The 19049-nt window shown below is 35.2% G+C and overlaps 2 protein-coding genes across 2 annotated transcripts; both read right to left on the bottom strand.

Moving 5' to 3' along the window:
• Positions 1-215: 215 nt before the first annotated feature.
• LOC139874447 (uncharacterized mitochondrial protein AtMg00810-like) lies at positions 216-4421 on the bottom strand. The gene is made up of 2 exons (XM_071861879.1): positions 3764-4421; positions 216-394 (listed from the first exon to the last, which is right to left on the bottom strand). Exons 1-2 carry the CDS (start codon positions 4419-4421, stop codon positions 216-218), a joined length of 837 nt encoding a protein of 278 aa, XP_071717980.1.
• Positions 4422-13227: 8806 nt separating this feature from the next.
• Positions 13228-15426, bottom strand: LOC139876551 (transcription factor DIVARICATA-like). Its single transcript, XM_071863884.1, has 3 exons — positions 15153-15426; positions 14120-14588; positions 13228-13817 (listed from the first exon to the last, which is right to left on the bottom strand). Exons 2-3 carry the CDS (start codon positions 14563-14565, stop codon positions 13370-13372), a joined length of 894 nt encoding a protein of 297 aa, XP_071719985.1. The 5' UTR covers positions 14566-14588; positions 15153-15426; the 3' UTR covers positions 13228-13369.
• Between the last annotated feature and the right edge of the window lie 3623 nt (positions 15427-19049).

Genomic DNA, 19049 nt, shown 5'->3' with positions numbered 1-19049 from the left:
TATGTCCCTTAGTAACAACAATCGGTTTACCCTGAACCATACTGTTCAGCACATTAATCATTCGTTCACCATCCATAGCTTTGGACAAAGTAACATTCTTCCAGAATTCACGTTGATGAGAGACATATGCTGGCACATCAATAGTGATAGCTGTGTAAATCCGAGAACGCTCAAGAAACTCCATAATCCCATGATAATCAGCTAAAGTATCAATCTTATTCAAGTTTGCAATCATTAGGTCCAACCTGCAACTCATTGTTATGCTCAGCAGCCTTCTTAGATTGAGATTTTGTCACCCTTCTTGGTTTAGTCTTCTTTTCAGCACGCGTCTGACCAGAACCTGAACCGATAGCCCTGACAGTAGGAACACTTGAAACGGGAGTCCCAGACATATCTGAAATACACAACCATAATATCGCCAACACAAAAATTATCAGCTAAAAATAAAATTAGGGTTTCAGACATGTATCCATACGGTTGCAATGAAAACAGATACGGTTGCAAGTGTAACCGTACGGGTATGTCCTAATTTATACGGATGCACCAAAGCCTGTTTAGATTTTGAATCTGCTGTGCAACCGTGCGAATGCACAGAATAGTACTCGGTTGCACGCATAACTGTGCGGTTGCAAGATGCAACCGTGCGGTTGCATTCATCCGAACTGTTAGGGTTTTCAAAACCCAAATCCACCAAAATGAATATTGATCATCAAATAAATCATTGTTATAGCATCTAATAACTCCGATTAGCATGTTTAAAATAACAATTTCAGTTAAAACACATCAACACTCTCAATATTGATCTTAACCAAAAAAAAAAAAAACTAATTAAAACAAGAGATTTAATGGATGAAATAGAACCTGTAGTAGATGAAATTGATGAGAAACACAAGTAGATTCAGAAAAACGAGATCAAAAGCTCCCATTAACACTTTGCAATTTTAGAAGAATTTAACACTTAACCAAATGAGAGCACAAGCAACCCTCGGTTCTGAGTCTGGGTATTTATACCCGTCCTGCAACCGTGCAGTTGCAGGGTTGTATCCGGCTCAAAAAATATGTAACCGTGCGGTTGCAATATGTAACCGTGCGGTTAGATTTTAAGTACAAAAACTCTTAAATATCACTTATTCGAGCGGTTACATGGTGTAACCGTGCGGTTGCATTGTGTAACCGTCCGGTTGCAATTAAACCATTAAAACTAAATTTTCATTCTCGTTTCTTCTAACACTAATCCTCAACCAATTCAACTCACTTGTGTAAACTAGTCCATAAAATCTCAACTTTACACATCTTTTCCAGATCCAAAAGCATTTTAACCTAAGTCAAATAAGTGAATACCCGACTTAAAAAAAACTTTCATTTTACGAATCTCTTCCACAAACACTTACACACTTGCTTACTCCCCCTGGTCCACACATACAGAGTTTATGAAGTAACCACCAAATGATATGTAACAATATACAATATAAAACATGCAAAAATATTAAAAACACAATAAAACTTTTTGTCTTTTTCATTTAATAATGCAAACAACGGAAAACAAAAGCAGGCATATACATATGATGAATTAAATCAATATACTAGCATGGTGTATATCACAAGTATGAAAACAGATTAAACTGTCAAGAACAAACTATACAACTAACATACTAGACTACCATATTTTTGTGAGAAGATGAAATAATCAACATTTTTCTTGGGATCAGAACTGAACTATGATTTGCAATTAATAACCTTGTTCAATTTATTCATTTAGAACTTTATGTTTCATTTAGATTTTCAAGTATTTACACTTTTAATCTTTGAAAATCAATAAATTTATCAGATTTTCCTCCCAGACTTTTTGAAAATCACTTGCGCACATGGGTAAATAATCTTAAACTCAGTCCTCACTTTAGATCGCACAAATTTTTTAGGTAGTCAATTGAGCACAATATATTGAAGCTGTCCGCTATCACCTCGATGTACTTTCGACTAGATTGAACAGGAACATCTCACGATGTTTCTAGCAACCCTGTCAGCCATGAGCTTCTACCTTAAACTTATACCTTTCGATTCAGAAGGCTTTGTTTATCTCAATTTTATTGCATACTCCGTAAGAACACAGTTACCCATCGCTATAAACCTCATGCTTGAGTGGAAAGCTAATAATGATAGAATGAAATGATGATTTTGGGAGTGATGGAATTCTAAATTAGAATACAATCTAGAAGATATCCCCAACTATCTAAATCAATCGGCACAACCCATATCACAGACAATAAATGTACAGAATGATTTGAGTTTTCTAGATCTGAAACTCTGGCACTTCTCCCCCTCAGATATAGATAACTTAAATTGTTCTGATCAGCATAGCGTTTGATCATCTTTCACAAGAAGAATACAATTTCTGATAGAGACGAAGTCTGTACCATTTAATAGCACGAATTCTTTGACGTTGATGTTGTGCTGCATCTTTATTTCTTCTAAACCATATATATATATAAATAAATAATCAATAACAGAATCCACTCATATTTTTTTTTTTTTGGATTTTTTTTTTGGATTTTCTGATGTTGCTCTTTTGCCTTTGCAAACTGAAAAATAAATAAAAACAACTTGAAATAAAGGAATAAATATAACTTGGATGATGTTGCACCACACTTAGAGAAGAACCACACTGCAACATTAATCTTTGGCGTTGAAGCAGTCTCCTTCAATAACTTTCTCAAACCGATGAAATGTATGTGATACCGAATTGCACTTTTCAACCCGTTCATAGTGAGAACAACCCCCTTCGGATACCTGACTAACCTAAGGCGTTTCGGCCCAAGCAGTAAAGGTAAATAGAAACTGGTATAGGTTCGAACAGAGTAAACTCACCTTGTGGACTTACTTGGCAATCCTTCACTAGAGTATAAATCGTAGTATGGGAGACCTCAACCGTCTGTTGAGTTCCTGAACAATCATTTCTCAATACATTCTCAGTGATAGGTAGGTGACTACCGTCAACCGCTGTAAACCTTTCCGCGATTTCCTTGCCAAGATTATTTACTTAATGCACAAGTGATCCTCTCATTCCAAAATTCAATCCTCAAAATTTATCAACATTCATTAACTAATCATGTACTACTATCATTTTACGCAGAACGTTTAACATGCAAGTTCAGTAATACAATCATTTCCCATTTTCTCATAACAACTTCTCATTTTCTGATTTTTCTGATTTTTATGGCTATTTCATTTTTCAATGTTTTTGTATATTCTGATGAAGCAATTTTATCAACTATTCTACTCTACAGAAAGCAAATAAACACAATCTTTTTAGTTTTTCAATTTAAAAATGCATAACAGAAAATAAAATGATCATGCAAAACAGAAATATAAACTAAGTATCATGCAAAAATGATGGAAAATGCAAAAAAATACAAATGATACCGAATGAATGGTTACTTCAATAACTCCTTGTCGGACACAACCTCCGCCCTATCTTTCACACCTAACACATTTAATAGGAATAGGAAACAGGGTCTATCAAATGCTTTCGTAAACAAGTCAGCCCTTTGGGTTGTTGTACCTATTTGTAGGACATGTATTAGTTTCTTTTCATAACAGTCCCTAATGAAATGGTACTTGATCCCTATGTGTTTGGTCTTAGAATGATTAACAGGGTTCTTAGTAACAGCAATAGCAGCAGTATTATCAACATTAATAGGAGTGTTAGAAATTTGCAAACTGTAGTCCCGAAGTTGTTGTTGAATCCAGACAACTTGAGATGTACAACTTGCCGCTGCAATATATTTAGCCTCACACGTCGATTGTGCGACTGACGTTTGTTTCTTATACTGCCAACTTATCAACCTGCTACCTAGAAACTGACAACCTCCCGAGGTTGATTTGAAGTCTCTCTTACAACCCCCATAATCAGAATCACTAAACGCCATCAGATTGAACCCATCCTTTCTAGGATACCATAAGCCCAAACTTGGAGTTCCCTTTAGATAACGCATGATCTTCTTAGCTGCTAACATATGATTCACATTCGGTTGTGCCTGATAACGAGCACACAAATAAGTAGCGAACATGATATCTGGGCGAGACGCTGTAAGATACATTAAAGAACCAATAATAGCCCTGTAAAGAGTTGGATTGACTTTCGGCCCTGTATTTTCTGGTGTAATCCCGTGATTCACCGACAGAGGATTCTTGGCAATTCGTTCATCTTCCATCTTGAACCGGCTCAAGATGTCAGCTACATACTTTGATTGATGTAGAAAAATGCCCTTTTCAGTTTGATCAACTTGCAACCCTAAAAAGAAATTAATGGCCCCTAGTGAACTTATCTTAAACCGTTTTTGCATTACGTCCAGAAACTCCGCAACCATTTTCTGATCGGTTGACCCAAAGATGATATCGTCCAAATACACTTGTACCAACATTATGTCGTCCCCCCTTCCTTAATAAAAAGAGTCTGATCGATGACCCCTCGTCTAAAACCATTCTCTATCATATAGTTTGACAGAGTAGCATACCAAGCTCTCGGGGCTTGGTGAAGACCATAAAGCATCTTTTCTAAGAGATACACCTTCTCTGGATGATGTGGATCAACAAAGGCCGGTGGCTGAGTTACATACATAGTTTCTTGGAGAGTACCATATAGAAACGCACTCTTAACATCCATCTGAAACACTTTAAAACCTTTCCACAAAGCAAATGCAAAAAACATCCGTATCGCCTCAAGTCTGGCAACCGGAGGATATACCTCGTCATAATCAACTTCTGGAATTTGTTGATAACCTCGAACAACCAACCTTGCTTTGTTCCGGATCACGATACCCTGATCATCTGTCTTATTTTTCAATACCCACTTCAGCCCATACGGCTTACAACCTGTGGGTGGTATTACCAATCTCTAAACACCCAAGTGATTAAACTGTTGAAGTTCTTCCTGCATGGCTGAAACCCACTCATCATACTGCAAAGCATCTTTGACGTCTTTCGGTTCGATTTGCGATACAAAAGCACAGTACGCATTCCTGAAGATTCTTCCGGTCTGATTCAATTTAGTATAAAAAGCAGTAACAACATTTGTAGAGGGTGTTACATGCTCATTCGAAGCAGAAGATTCACCTGTATTAGCACCTGAAACACCTGCAGGGTTAATTACATAATCATCAAAACGTTTAGGGAGAGAAACCGATCTACCAGACCATTTTAGTCCGCTGATTTCAATGATGTCATCTGTATTAGTTAGTAAAGAATCCACAGTAACAGTTTGTATGGGTTCCTCATCTTGAAGTGGTTCTTCCAACACAGTTCTATTCGGTTCCTCCTCTACCAAGTCCTCGTATACTTCATCCAGATAAAATTCCTCCCCCTCAGACTGTAAGGTCGATTCCTCTAATGCTGGAACTGAATCCCCTGAGTCCGAGTCATCATCATCAGTCCCTGTCACTGGTGCTGTATTATCTGTTATTATAGGCACTTGAGATTGCATACGCACATCAGACATACGTTCAGTAGAGAGACGCATGTTATACATCATTTGTGCAGCTATCTCTTCATCATCAGAGTCATCCTCTGGAAGCTTGAATGAATCAAACAACTTATCATAATCAAACTTCCACGTGTACCCTTTTCCGGATGGAATTGCTACATGTCTTTGAACATCAATTTCGGTACATTCTTCAACACACCGTGATTCCAAATTGTACACTCATTTGCACGCATTCCCATAACCCAAGAACCTACCTGTAACAGCTTTCGGATTGAACTTCTCACCAGAATCTCTAACCATTATAGTACAAAGAGAACCAAACGGTTTAAGATGTTTAATGTGAGGTTTTCTTTTCAGAAGCAGCTCATAACATGTCTTGCCATGACGTTTCACAACAAGTACTCTATTCATCGTATAGCACGCATTCAAAACTGCCTCACTCCAAAAGGTAACTGGTAATTCTGAGTCAGCCAATAAGGTCCTAGCAGTCTCAATTAGAGTACGATTCTTTCTTTCAGCAACACCATTCATCTGTGGAGTATAAGGTGAACTGAATTGTTGTTGAATTCCTCTTTCATTACAATACTCTTCCATTTTCTTATTTTTAAACTCTGTCCCATTATCTGTCCGAATCCTACGAACCCTCAATTTGTACAAAGTTTCAAGCCTCGTGATCAGCAACTTGATTTGTTCGAAAGTATCAGCTTTACTTTTCAGCATCACAACCCACGTAAACCATGAGTATTCATCAGTAACCACTAAGCAATAGGAGTGTCCAGTAATACTCTTCTTGTTAACTGGACCGAAGAGGTCCATGTGAAGCATCTCAAGAGGAGTATCAATGGAATGATGTTTCTTAGCCTTATGTGATTTCTTAGCTTGCTTCCCCTTCTTACAAGGCACACAACCATCAGGATCCTGAAACCCTTTAACATTTACCCCTTCAACTAAGCAATTGTGAACTAAATGGTTCATTTTCGTGAAACTCAAGTGACCCATCCTCTTATGCCATAACATTGACTCTTGCTCAGAAGCTCTGGACACAAAAGCCTGATGCCCTGTAGCTGCGTTCACATAAGCCTTTGACATATCCAGAATGTACAAGTCTTGACATCTAGGTGCCGTCATAAGAATCATATCATCTGGAACTTTATAGTCTTTTCTCATGATATAACACTGCTGTTCATCAAATAAAACTTTGTGCCTCTTGTCACAAACTTGAGAGACTGACAGCAGGTTATTGGACATTTCCTTTACATAGCTCACTTTGTCAAAACTAACCGAAGAATTTGAAATCATCCCTTGAGCAGTTATAAATCCTCCTTGATCACCAGCAAAAGAAATAGGTCCACCCTTAACAGATTTAACATCATTCAACAGAGACATGTTTCCTGTCATGTGCCTGGACGCCCCACTATCAACAATCCAAGTGTTTTTGTTTGGACTGTAGGCGACCTGCACAAATAAAAAGAAAAATGATTAGTTTGAGGGGGATACCCATGCATTTTCGGCAATGGGTTTCCCATTTACATTAACAACCATTTCATTTTCCTTGAAAGTGGTGCCCGTACCACTAGGCCCATTAGAACCCTCCTTTGTCACCCACATTTGGTTCTTATATAAAGGTTATTTAAAATAAACATTATCCTGTTTAACCCTTTTACTGTTTTCAATCGTGGAGTGGTTCTCATAAATCACGTGTTGACTTGACCCATGAGAGTTAGGTCTAGATGACATCTGACTCTTAGGAGGAGTTGCTGATCGAAATTTTTGAAACCTTTTAGGAGGTCTCAGCTCAATCCTCCTTCCGGGTGCTACAAATCGTTTAGAACAATGAACCACCCTATGACCTCCCAACCCGCAATGTAAACATGTACGCACAGTTTCAATTTTATCATCCCTAAAATAGGAATTGAAGCTAGGTCTACGAGCAGGTGGAGATCTATTTCTAAAATTTCTAGGTGGGGATCTCCTGTCTACAGGAGATCGCTCAGGAGTTGTAACAGGAGACCATTTTGGTGGAGGAACATACTTTGATTGCAAATTTCCAGCAGGTTTCAAGAAGTCCTCCTCCTCAAAATTAGGACCTTTAACAAATTTAATTGGCGATCGGTTCCTAATCTTTATTGGTCTCTGATTTGCTGGGTTTTTCAGAATTTTAACAGTTTCAGGGTTAGGTTTTACTACATTTTCAGTCTTTTCTACTCCTACACTATGAGTCTCAGATGTACCTATCCCGTTACCCTTATCTTGTTCGGTCGGTTGAATGGGAACATAATCTTCCCCGAACTGTTTCTCAGGAGGTGCGAAACTATAGTCGTGCTCAAATGGAGGAGGACACTGTTTATAATCACCACTAGTCTCTTTTCCTCCTACATTCAGACAATACTCTAGGACAAACGCAGATCTCTTGTAAATATAGGCCTTCTCCTTTTCAGTTTCAAAACTTATCTTAAAGGATTCTTTTTCTCTCTTAAGCTCATCTATCTCCTTAATCTGCCTCATTATGGTCTGAGTATTTAACAACACATTCGACTTCAAATCGGTCACCTGATCGTCTAATGTCTTAATTACGTCCCTAAACTCTTTTTCTCTATTCTTAAAATACAGATTATCTTCATATTGCTTCTTAAGAACTTGATAAGCTTTTTTAAGGTCATCTATTTCTCGATTTAGAGCAACACAATTATTACAGTTTAGGCAAATATCAGACAACCTTTTGACCTGATCCTCTAGAGTTACACATCTATTGCATGTTTTAACAGAATCCCTAAGTTCATGCAATTGCAAGTCTAAGCTAACACAGTGTTTACAAACCGGATTAGTTTCAGGCGTTACCTTAGAGTTATTTGAAGAGTCTGCCATGAACGCATAGAGATGCAGAGCCTCCTTTTTGACTTCACCAGACTCAGATTTGGATTCTGATTTCGACTCTGAGCTTGAGCTATCTGAACCAAGATCCGAATTGACCATCCCCTTCTTATTCAATGTCTTCGTCTTTACAGATGCTGAGTTGCACACTGAAGAATGACTAACATACACACAAGATTTCTTTGAATCGTCATCTGAAGAGGATGACTCACTGTCTGTCCAAATGTCCCCTTCACTATGAATGGCCCACTTAAACTTCTCTTCCACCCTCTTGTTTACATACCCTCGATGCAAGTAATTTGCCCAGTTCCATGCTCTGTCAATCCTATCTTCCATTCTGCATCCTAAGCATTTGCATTGTTTATCTCTTCCAACGCAACCCATTTTCTCTCTCTCAACCTTTTCTCTTGCTTCCTCTTCCTCAGTCATCTGAATCCTTACTACATTAGTATGACGATCATAAGCATCAGTCACATCGAAGGACCAATCATAGGACTCATCATCATAAGTAACTGCTAAAGCCTTCGATGATTCATCCATAATGGGAACATTTACAGTATTCTTCGATTCACGCTTCTGATTATGATATGGGTTATGAAATCCTTGTTGCTTTGGTTTAGTGCAGTTTCGCTTGAAATGACCCAACTCTTGACAGTTATGACACCTTACTTTGTTCATGTCAAAACCAAACTTGGAGTTCTTACTCACACCCAAGTGTTTCTCCCCAATCTTTTCAATGTACCTTTACGCCCTGCGAATCACACTTCCCATAGCCCATAGAATATCCATTCTCTCCCTCTCGTTCTCGTCTATCTGATCGTAGTCTTTCTGTTCCAAATGACTATTACCAATTCTCCCATGCAATAAATCATTGTAAGAATTTACTACCATCGAGACTAACGCCATATCCTCCTCAACTCCTATTATCGTACGCAAGTAAATATTCTCTGTTCTCAAAAGCTCAGTACTTGCCCCCTTGGTTGAAGTTGTCTGATACAAAACACTTTGAGGTGCGAGAGTGACATAACTTGACGTTATTTTCTCAGTATTTGAAGTAGAAGCTATTTGTGGCTGGGCCTGTTTAATTTCAGATGAACCAATTTCTGGAGCCTTATACTTTACAGGATTCTGAACAGTCTCTAACCTCTTCAACCTTTCTTGAAATTCTAGCTCCTTTGCCTGAAGCTTATTAACAAACGCACTCAACGAATTATCCATGATAGCAAAGGACTTCTCAATCCCAACAATCATTGGATCCCACTTAATTGGTAACCCCTCGCGAAAGCATTGGACAAGCTTCTTAGTCGAAAAAACAATATCAACACGTTTGAGTTCAGTTAACAAATGATGATATCTAGTAACTGCATCTTTTAGAGATTCATCGGGTTGAACAGCAAAATTCTTCCATTCTTTCTTCAGAACCTTGCCTTTTATTTTTCTATACTCAGTTGTCCCTTCATTACCACTCTCTAGAGCATTCCATAAAGCATAGGTTGTCAAATGCGTTTCAAATTGATGGAATATCTCTTTAGACAATGCTTGAGTAAGATGGCTATATGCTTTACACTCAAGATTATAATCCTCGCGCTCAGATGCAGACAATTTCATAGGTGTCTTGGTTTCCCCATGATCCTTAGTCGGAAAAACATACTCAACCTTTAAGAAATTATATAACCTAGAGTCTATGCCGTTTAGCGTAATCAAGAATCTAGGCTTCCATTCTGCAAAATCATCCAAAGATTCCAGCCTAGGTACCCTATATGAGCTACCAATCTCATTTTCTGTCTTCAACAAGTGATGGAGACCTGACGACGAAGCACCGACAAGAGCTGATTGCACTTCAGAAGATTCAAACACGTCTGACATTGTAACCGTACGGTTGCATAAGTTGGCACAGTTGCAATATACACGGTTGAAAAGTGTAACTGGATAAGATTATATGGGTGTAGGGTATAACCGGACGGATGCATAGTGTATCCGTACGGGTGTGATGTTATACGGTTGTGATTTAAGCGGATGGAGATTACACGGATGCAAGACGTATCCGTACGGTTGTGGTATCCGGATGGAGTACCCGTGCGGTTACAGTGTGTAACCGTACGGTTGAATGCTTGGTCGAATCTGGGCAGAAAAACTGCACAGAAACTAGGGTTTAAGGTTTTGGTCGATCTAGCACTCAATCTTGAGAAAAACCAGCGTATGTTTGACGTCCAAAATAGAGTTTTAGACCAGACAAACACGTTTACTTCAACAAAAACACGAATTAACACTGAAAAGTCATGATTCAAAAGGGTTTTTGACAAAAACACTAAAAACACAATTTCTTTACAAAGTTTGACAAAAACCAATCGTTTAGTCAATCACACAAGCTCTGATACCACTTGTAGGATCGTGTAAACAGAATTAAACGATCTTAGATTCAATAACGAGTGCGGAAAATCTCGTTATTGGGTTTTATACTCAATACTCAATGAAAACCTTTGATCTTAATGATAAAATCGACTTAAATATGTTAAAGATCGACTATATTGAATGCTAGAACACCAGGGAATCGAATTGTACGTGTAGTATAGGCTAGGATACGTAACCCTAACAATGAACCCGAAATCCCCTTTAAATACACACAGCACGTTGCAACCGTGCGGTTGCCTGTCTAACCGTACGGTTGCATCCTGCAACCGTGCGGTTGCATACTATTAGAAAAGATTCAAAAAATTTCGTGAATAATAAGCCTTATAATTCAAAACCTTTTAAAAGAAAAAGCAATTAAACAGTCTTGAATTAATTCGGCTCTCAATGAAAGCACCACTTGATCATGCATATTTTTACCATAGGGTTTAACATGCCTGCTCAATACGTTAGTGGGGTTTAAGGATCTTAGAACGAGGCTCTCCGGTCCGGCTACCGTGAATAACCCTGGCCGACATGATGATGTCGGCGGGGTGGCCAAGTGATTAAGTCCACCTTTAATGACGATCGTCGATTAGAAGGCCCCAAATAAGATTGTAGGTGCTAGTTAACAAGAAACTAACCTGTTGACCTTTAGCAGACGCTAGATGATGCTGTTACGTAAGGTGTATAGTATGAGATGATTACATAATGTTGTGATGATCCTTAGAATGATAGTTAGGGTTTGTATATATAGGCAAACCCTAATTCTAGAACCATCCGAGATATTGGCAATCCTTTCCATAACAAACTCCCCCGAATCACGGATGTAATTATGAAAAAGATATTTACTTGATAGCCAAGTAATCGCTGTACCGAGAACAAAGGCATTAGATACGAATCCGCATACCGCACACAAGCACACGCATACGCAGACTAGTGAGTGCCCGCATACATATGGGGTGCGCATGCGGGTTGCGGTATCATTAGAAAGTTAAACATTTTAGCACTTTAACTTGATTATAATGAACTCGGGGACTAATTATGCACCAACAAAACTGATATTGCTACTTCCACACTGAACAAAAATGAGTTCAAGTTATATGAAGGAGATTAATACATTGAAAAATCACTAACTGCAACTCCAAACAGTCTTATTATGCAAATTTTCGTCTTATAAACCATATTATATGTAGATAAATCTAGATTTTACACAGATAATAAGGATATCTTGTAGACTGATGCAAGTTTCAAAACTAATAACGATTCGCTCCCACGCATATGGAGTGAGAATCAAAGTGTATATCTTGACCCATACAAAAGGTAGGGTTATAGATATGAATCTTAGTACAAGAAAATCATGCTTTATTAGTCTAATCATTGAAAAGTTAGGATCTTAAAAGAAGATTATTACTTGAGAAAGATCTTTACCAAGATAAAGGTAAAAGTAGAAACTTTTTGTGGTCCTTAAGCATAAGATGCTTCATCAGCTAGTGGTATTCAGATTCTGCTGCTATTACGAACTAGCAGTCACAACCAACAACGACATAGCAAGTCAACTGGTCGAATAATTGGCTACTTACAGAAACACCTTGATTCCACATCGAGTGTGTGAGATCTTGGAAACGGAATTTGAGTCATGTATACAAGTATACAACATAACTAAATAGTGCGTATATATCAGACTCAGAGCCAGATTTTGAGGCGCGCAAGGTGTGCACTTTTCATGGTCCAAAATTTAAAGGGGCCAAAAATATAACCCAGCCAATATATCTATGGTTCATTGATTTATATGGCTTTAAAAATATTATGTTTTTTTTTTTTTTTTTTTTTTTTTCAGTATTAGTGAACTTATTTTTTATATATATGAAAAACTTACGTATGCAAAGAGCCACTTTTTCCTTATTGAATCGGACCCTTAAAATTAACAAGATATCCAGTGCATTCATATAGTTTGAGCTAGTTATAGTACTACACATATAAGTGGAGCAAAAAAGTACTCTTTGTATGCATATTGAGCATCATTGATCCGTGGTCAATAGTCAAGTATAATGAGAGTTTGTACATTTTTTATGTTAGTTAAACTTAGTTTCACCTTGTGATTAAAGATACTTTAATCCAACAAGAAAGGCGAGTCATCCACATCATGACCGAGTCACCTTGTCTAAAAAGTTATGAGGTTTCTGTTATAGATAACCTAGCAAAAAAGCGGACCAAGCACATGGATAGAACAGATAAACACAGATAAGATTTTTCCTTGTTGAAGGTGAGTATTTTTTATTCAAATGTATGCGGCCTTATCAGGTATCCCGTAACCGTTTCCGACTATTTCCGGCCACCCTAAATATGCTTCGAGTGAGGTTTGAACTTGAGACTTTTTGAAAGCTCTTGCAATGTTTAGGAGGTTCTTCTGTTTTCCAAATTTTAAAATCAAATTACGAAGGAATGAACGTAGTAACCTCAATGGTGTTCATTATCAAACAACTATAATATTCACATTACAGATAACACCACAAGAGAGATACCAAAAACAGGTACCATGTAAAAACATCCAACAAAAAACTACTCAAATCCAACCAAAAGGAAACCAATCATTATCAAAATCACTACATACTTTAAAACATTTATCACTCATCCATGAGGGTAATGCATTGCAGGTTGCATCTGATAAACCATACTTTGAGGTGCACCATATAAATCATGTAAACCACCACCCATTCTAAATCCCACATTACTACCATATTGTGGTGACATGAACAAATTACCATTTGTTTGGTTGAATGCCGCCCCAACACCGCCACCATCAGCACTACAATTGGGCTGATTCCATTGAAATTTACATTGTTCAGGCGACGTTTTCTTATTTTTCGACAATATAGGGGTTTGATTCTCATTAACATTGACTGTTGTTATATCATGAATACTTGCTCTTCTTTTATCTTTACCACCCGAAAGCTGCCGAATAAAATATTTTTGAGCATGGCTTGCAACTTGGGTTGCTGTTCTTGTAAAAACATAATTTCTTGATATGTTTCTCCAATCTCCTTTTCCGTACTTCTTTAACCCCAAAAGAAACAATCTGCAATCAAATTCCCAAAAGCCCATTTCAAAACTTTAATCAAATTAAACAAGTTAAGTTGACATCAATATTAAAACACACAAACACACCCGAAATAGACACTGAAAACGGTTAAACAGATACGGTTTTCCCTGTTCAGACTAACAAGGGACCGTTTTCAACACTTTTACCTAGTACCCAAGACATTATGCTAATGAATTTTGAACCTGAGACCTAGATATCAGTACCCCTAACTACTAGGCTATTTTGTAATTGTTAAACACCATAAATAGAGTGAACTTAAGACTTAAGAGTGAACTTACTTATGCTCTTCTTCTGTCCAAGGAACACCTTTTTTTCTTTCTTGTTCAATAGGGCGACCGGCAGCCACTGTCACCGGCGACCTCTTCCCTCCACCGCCACCATACGACAGAGATTTACACTGATCGAACCCTTGATTATTACCCCATTCTAAAGTAAACCTACAATTGTTACTAATGCTATTGTTATATCTATATTTTGGATTGAACCCTGCCTCAATACTGCTGATATCATCTTCTAATTCCTTATATTGCCGCATCACATCAGCCACTGTTTTTCCAGGAACCATCTCTGCCACCCTAAGCCACCGATCAGGGGTGTCTTTGTCGAATTTCGCAAGAGCATTTTCAAACAATTTGTTCTCAATAGGAGTCCAAATTGTGCTTTTTAAGCTATCTTCCATCATCCAACTTGAAGAATTTGACATGATATCTGCTTCCCACTTCATTAAAACTCAACTTTATAGCAACCCTATAATCAAAATCGAATTTTGAAGAGTCTAAGTGAACAAAGATGAATTTTCGGAGCAAAAAGAGTGAATTATAGCATAAATACGATGGTTATATCAATCAAAATGCAATCTTTATAAGACCCACTTCAATAAAATTTGATTTTGAATAAAACCCAGAAATCAAAATCAAAAGTTTCAAGGGTTTGAGAGAAAAAAGATGAAATTTTGGAGCAGCAGAGCAAATGTATGAGTGCTATGAAACTTGATTTATAATAAGACCTAGTAATAAAAATCAAATCTTTATGACTTTATTGGGTTTTAAAGGATAAAAGGATGGAATTTGGAGCAGGGGACCAAATTTAAGAGTGTTTTTTAGCAGATATATAAGGGGTTAAAATCAATCAAGAAACAATTTTTTTCAAAGGAATCAGAATAGCTTCATTTTTATTGTTTACCATGGGCAACCACCCAACAACCGAAGGAATCTTAAAAAGCTTAACTTTTAAAAAAATCAAACCAAAATAATTCCTCAAAATTATACAGTATTAATAATTAATAAACAAGGACAATAAAACCCTAGATACACTGAACAGGATCTGAACCAATTAGTTTCTATAATTGGAAAGCATAGAACTGTTTGACATCTAATTATGGCAAGTGGAATAAGGTAGTTGGTAGTTGAAGGAATGAGAATACAGAGTGCTGTTGTGGGAAGGAAAAAATACACAAAATTGTTTTCAAATAAAAATTGAGTAAGATTAGGCGTTGAAATTGGTGGTACTTTGGGACTTTGGGTTTGGTGAAGGAGAAAAAGGGTTCATTTGGTGATTATTTCTACCATTTCTCTTTTTATTAGTGAGTAAATAAAATTTGTGAATTTGAGAAGGAAAAAGGGATACAAATTTAGAAAATGAATCGGAGTGCAATATGAAAGAAGATGGTGAATTATGATTGGAGGAAATGGTGCTGTGGGCACTCCCAATTTAAAAAGATGTTGACACTATTTTTATGTGCACTCTTTCTCTATTGATTATTGTATTTTTTTTCTTTATTCAAAGAAATTGACAGGTGTTACGATTTGTCTCATGACATACTCCGTACTGATTATAACTAACCAACTATTATTAAATTTTTGTGAGAGTTTGTTTAATAATTAGAAAAAATTCGGATGACATTTAAATATACATTGTTTGATATCTGTTTGTTAGATTAGATTATAAAATTGCTCGCCCTTTTATGTTTTTGTTCGACTTCAAGTTATCATGTTTTGAATTCATAATTTAGTTCTAATTTTATATATATATATATATATATATATATATATATATATATATAGGGGCATGATCATGGGGAAGTAACCAATCGGGGAGAAGCGGGGGAAGCAAATTTTTTTTTTCTTCGTTTTTTTTGGAATTTTTTTTTCAGGCATCAAGATCACACGAAAATATGAACATTTAGAAAAGACACTTCGTGATGAATTTTATTATTTAGGCGAGAAAACGATCGACAAAAATAATATTCAAGATAATATTGTTCGTGAAGAATGTTAACGTTTTTTTCTTCTTCATGTTTTGTGAAGTAAAATTTAGTCTGATTTAGAGTTTATGGTTTAGGGTTTATTCCATAAACCCAAAACACCAAACCTTAAACCCTAAACTCTAAACTCTAAACCGTTCGTGTTAAAAACTCAATCTAAATCCTAAATCTATACCCTAAACCCTAAATTTCTAAACCCTAATATCTAAACCCTATAAACCCTAATATCTAAATCATAATATCTAAAATCTCAACATACGCTCGAAAAACACGATAGTTGTTATATATTAGTTCTTCAAGCATTTTCCCGCCAAAATAAAAACATTTATCACAAAGTGTCTTTATTAAATATTCATATTTTCATCCAATCTATAATGTTCGTAAACAAAGTTTTTTCAAAAAATGAAAAAAAAAAAAGATTTTGCTTCCCCCGCTTCCCCTCGATTGGTTACTCTAACGACCCGTCCTAATCCATCTGGACGAATACATTACATTTGGTTACATCGTGAGGTACTTGACCTCTATATGATACATTTTACAAACATTGCATTCGTTTTTAAAAGACAAACTTTCATTACATCGAAATTTGACGACATGCATACCATTTCATAATATATCCAACTATAATTGACTTAATAATAATCTTGATGAACTCAACGACTCGAATGCAACGTCTTTTGAAATATGTCATGAATGACTCCAAGTAGTATCTTTAAAATGAGCAAATGCACAGCGGAAGATTTCTTTCATACCTGAGAATAAACATGCTTTCAAGTGTCAACCAAAAGGTTGGTGAGTTCATTAGTTTATCATAATCAATCATTTCCAATAATATAATAGACCACAAGATTTCCTTTATTCAATAATCATACACTCGCAAATGTTTAAAAAATCATTCATATGCATTGAACACCTGGTAACCGACATTAACATAATGCATATAGAATATCCCCAAAACAGAAATCCATCTGTATTAATATAAACTCGAAGTACTAAAGCATACCATTTTCCAGTATGGGGGGAGTCAGTGCCCGTAGATCTAACTTTAGGATTCGCGTCAATTAGGGTGTCTGTTCCCTAATTCTTAGGCTACCAAGCTAAAAGGGGTGATATTCGATTCGATAATCCAACCATAGAATGTAGTTTCGATTACTTGTGTCTATTTCGTAAAGCATTTATAAAAACAGCGCATGTATTCTCAGTCCCAAAAATATATATATTGCAAAAGCATTTAAAAAGGGAGCAAATGAAACTCACCTAATGTATTTTGTAGTGAAAATACATATGACGACATTGAACAAGTATAGGGTTGGCCTCGGATTCACGAACCTATATCATTTGTATATATATTAATACACATATTTGTAATCGAACAATTATATTTATTATTATTAGTGATATACTTGTTAGTATAATGATTAATGCATTCCATTAATAATTTACATATATTTATTTTATATATCTTACTTATTATAATAATAATAATAGAGTTAAGTTATATATGTATATTAAATATATTTTTTATGTAACTAATATTTATTTAGTTAAAATAATACTAATAATTAATGAGTCATAATATCTTTATAACAATAATATCAGTAATTATAATAATACTAATTCTCATTTTAAAAGTGATGATAATAATAATAATACTGATAATAATAATAATTATAAAATTAATAATTTTACTGTTAATGATAATTGTGATAATAATTTTTGTAATTGCATATTATTAATACTATGATAATATAAATAATAATACTTATAATCATATTAGTGGTAATAATAATAATCTTATTATTAATTTTAATGATGATAATAATATCTTATAGTATGATAGTTATAGTAATACTTAACTTATCAATAAATAAAAAACAATAATAATTATGTCAATCTTATTACTCTATATACTAAATCCCGTAAACAGTATAACAGTAACCCCTAAACTTTACTAATGTAATTCTTAATAATAATAATACTCTTGTTAATAATAACAATAATAAGTTTCAAATGATACTAATACCAATAACGTTATTAATACTTAATGGTGTTACTTAATAACAAAATGATAATAATATTAGTCATAGTACTTATGTTTACATAATAATAATAATAATAATGATAATAATAATAATAGTTATAATACTAACAATATTCTTAATTATAACTATAATCATAATAATAATGTTAACTAATACTTTTAGGTGACAAAATCTATAATAATAATTACATTAATGATGTTAATAATAATAATAATAATGATATTTATAATACATAATAATAATAATAATAATAATAATAATAATAATAATAATAATAATAATAATAATACCAATACATAATAATAATAATAATAATAATAATAATAATAATAATAATTATAATTATGATTCATGTAATAATAACAATAATTAATAATAACAATCATAATAATAACAACAATAATAATAATAATAGAAAAAAATAACAAAGTATACCCTCTATAATCTTTGAGTAAAAAGAATTGTTGCAGACGGGACTCGAACCCTAGACCTCCCGCTCACCCGAATACCCTCCTGACCATCGAACCATAACTACTTTTCTGATTTATAACCCATTGATTCCTTTAACCCCTTTTCTGTTTTTCCCTCATTACCCTTCTTCTCCAAACTGATCGACCAATTGATAAACCAAAAAAAAAAAAAATCATAACAACGAATTTAAGAAATTTAAATTGAAATGTATTAACCTGTTGTGTAACCTTGATCGACACAAAAACAGGATGGAAAAAGATAAAAAAAATTATTATAACAGCAACAACAGGATACGAAAAAAATGTAAAATTGAACTCAAAACTTGATTTCAATATTCAAATACTCTTATCTTATAATTACTACACGAAATAGGTTCTAAATCATTACTGGAAACTTCCTGATTTATCAATTGATTCAAACACTTCAAAACAA

This window comes from Rutidosis leptorrhynchoides, chromosome 11 (assembly GCF_046630445.1).
Source record: "Rutidosis leptorrhynchoides isolate AG116_Rl617_1_P2 chromosome 11, CSIRO_AGI_Rlap_v1, whole genome shotgun sequence".
Lineage (NCBI taxonomy): Eukaryota > Viridiplantae > Streptophyta > Magnoliopsida > Asterales > Asteraceae > Rutidosis > Rutidosis leptorrhynchoides.
This window is presented reverse-complemented; position numbering and strand designations above follow the sequence as displayed.

What these genes read in the sequence shown, in the direction of transcription:
- LOC139876551 (XM_071863884.1), bottom strand. Translation starts at nt 14,565, where the DNA reads ATGAAGTGGGAAGCAGATATCATGTCAAATTCTTCAAGTTGGATGATG. An exon ending in TGGACAGAAGAAGAGCATAA is followed by an intron (nt 13,818 to 14,119) that starts GTAAGTTCACTC and finishes ATTTGATTGCAG; the next exon opens with ATTGTTTCTTTTGGGGTTAA.
- LOC139874447 (XM_071861879.1), bottom strand. Translation starts at nt 4,421, where the DNA reads ATGTTGGTACAAGTGTATTTGGACGATATCATCTTTGGGTCAACCGAT. An exon ending in ATATATTGCAGCGGCAAGTT is followed by an intron (nt 395 to 3,763) that starts GTACATCTCAAG and finishes TGTGTATTTCAG; the next exon opens with ATATGTCTGGGACTCCCGTT.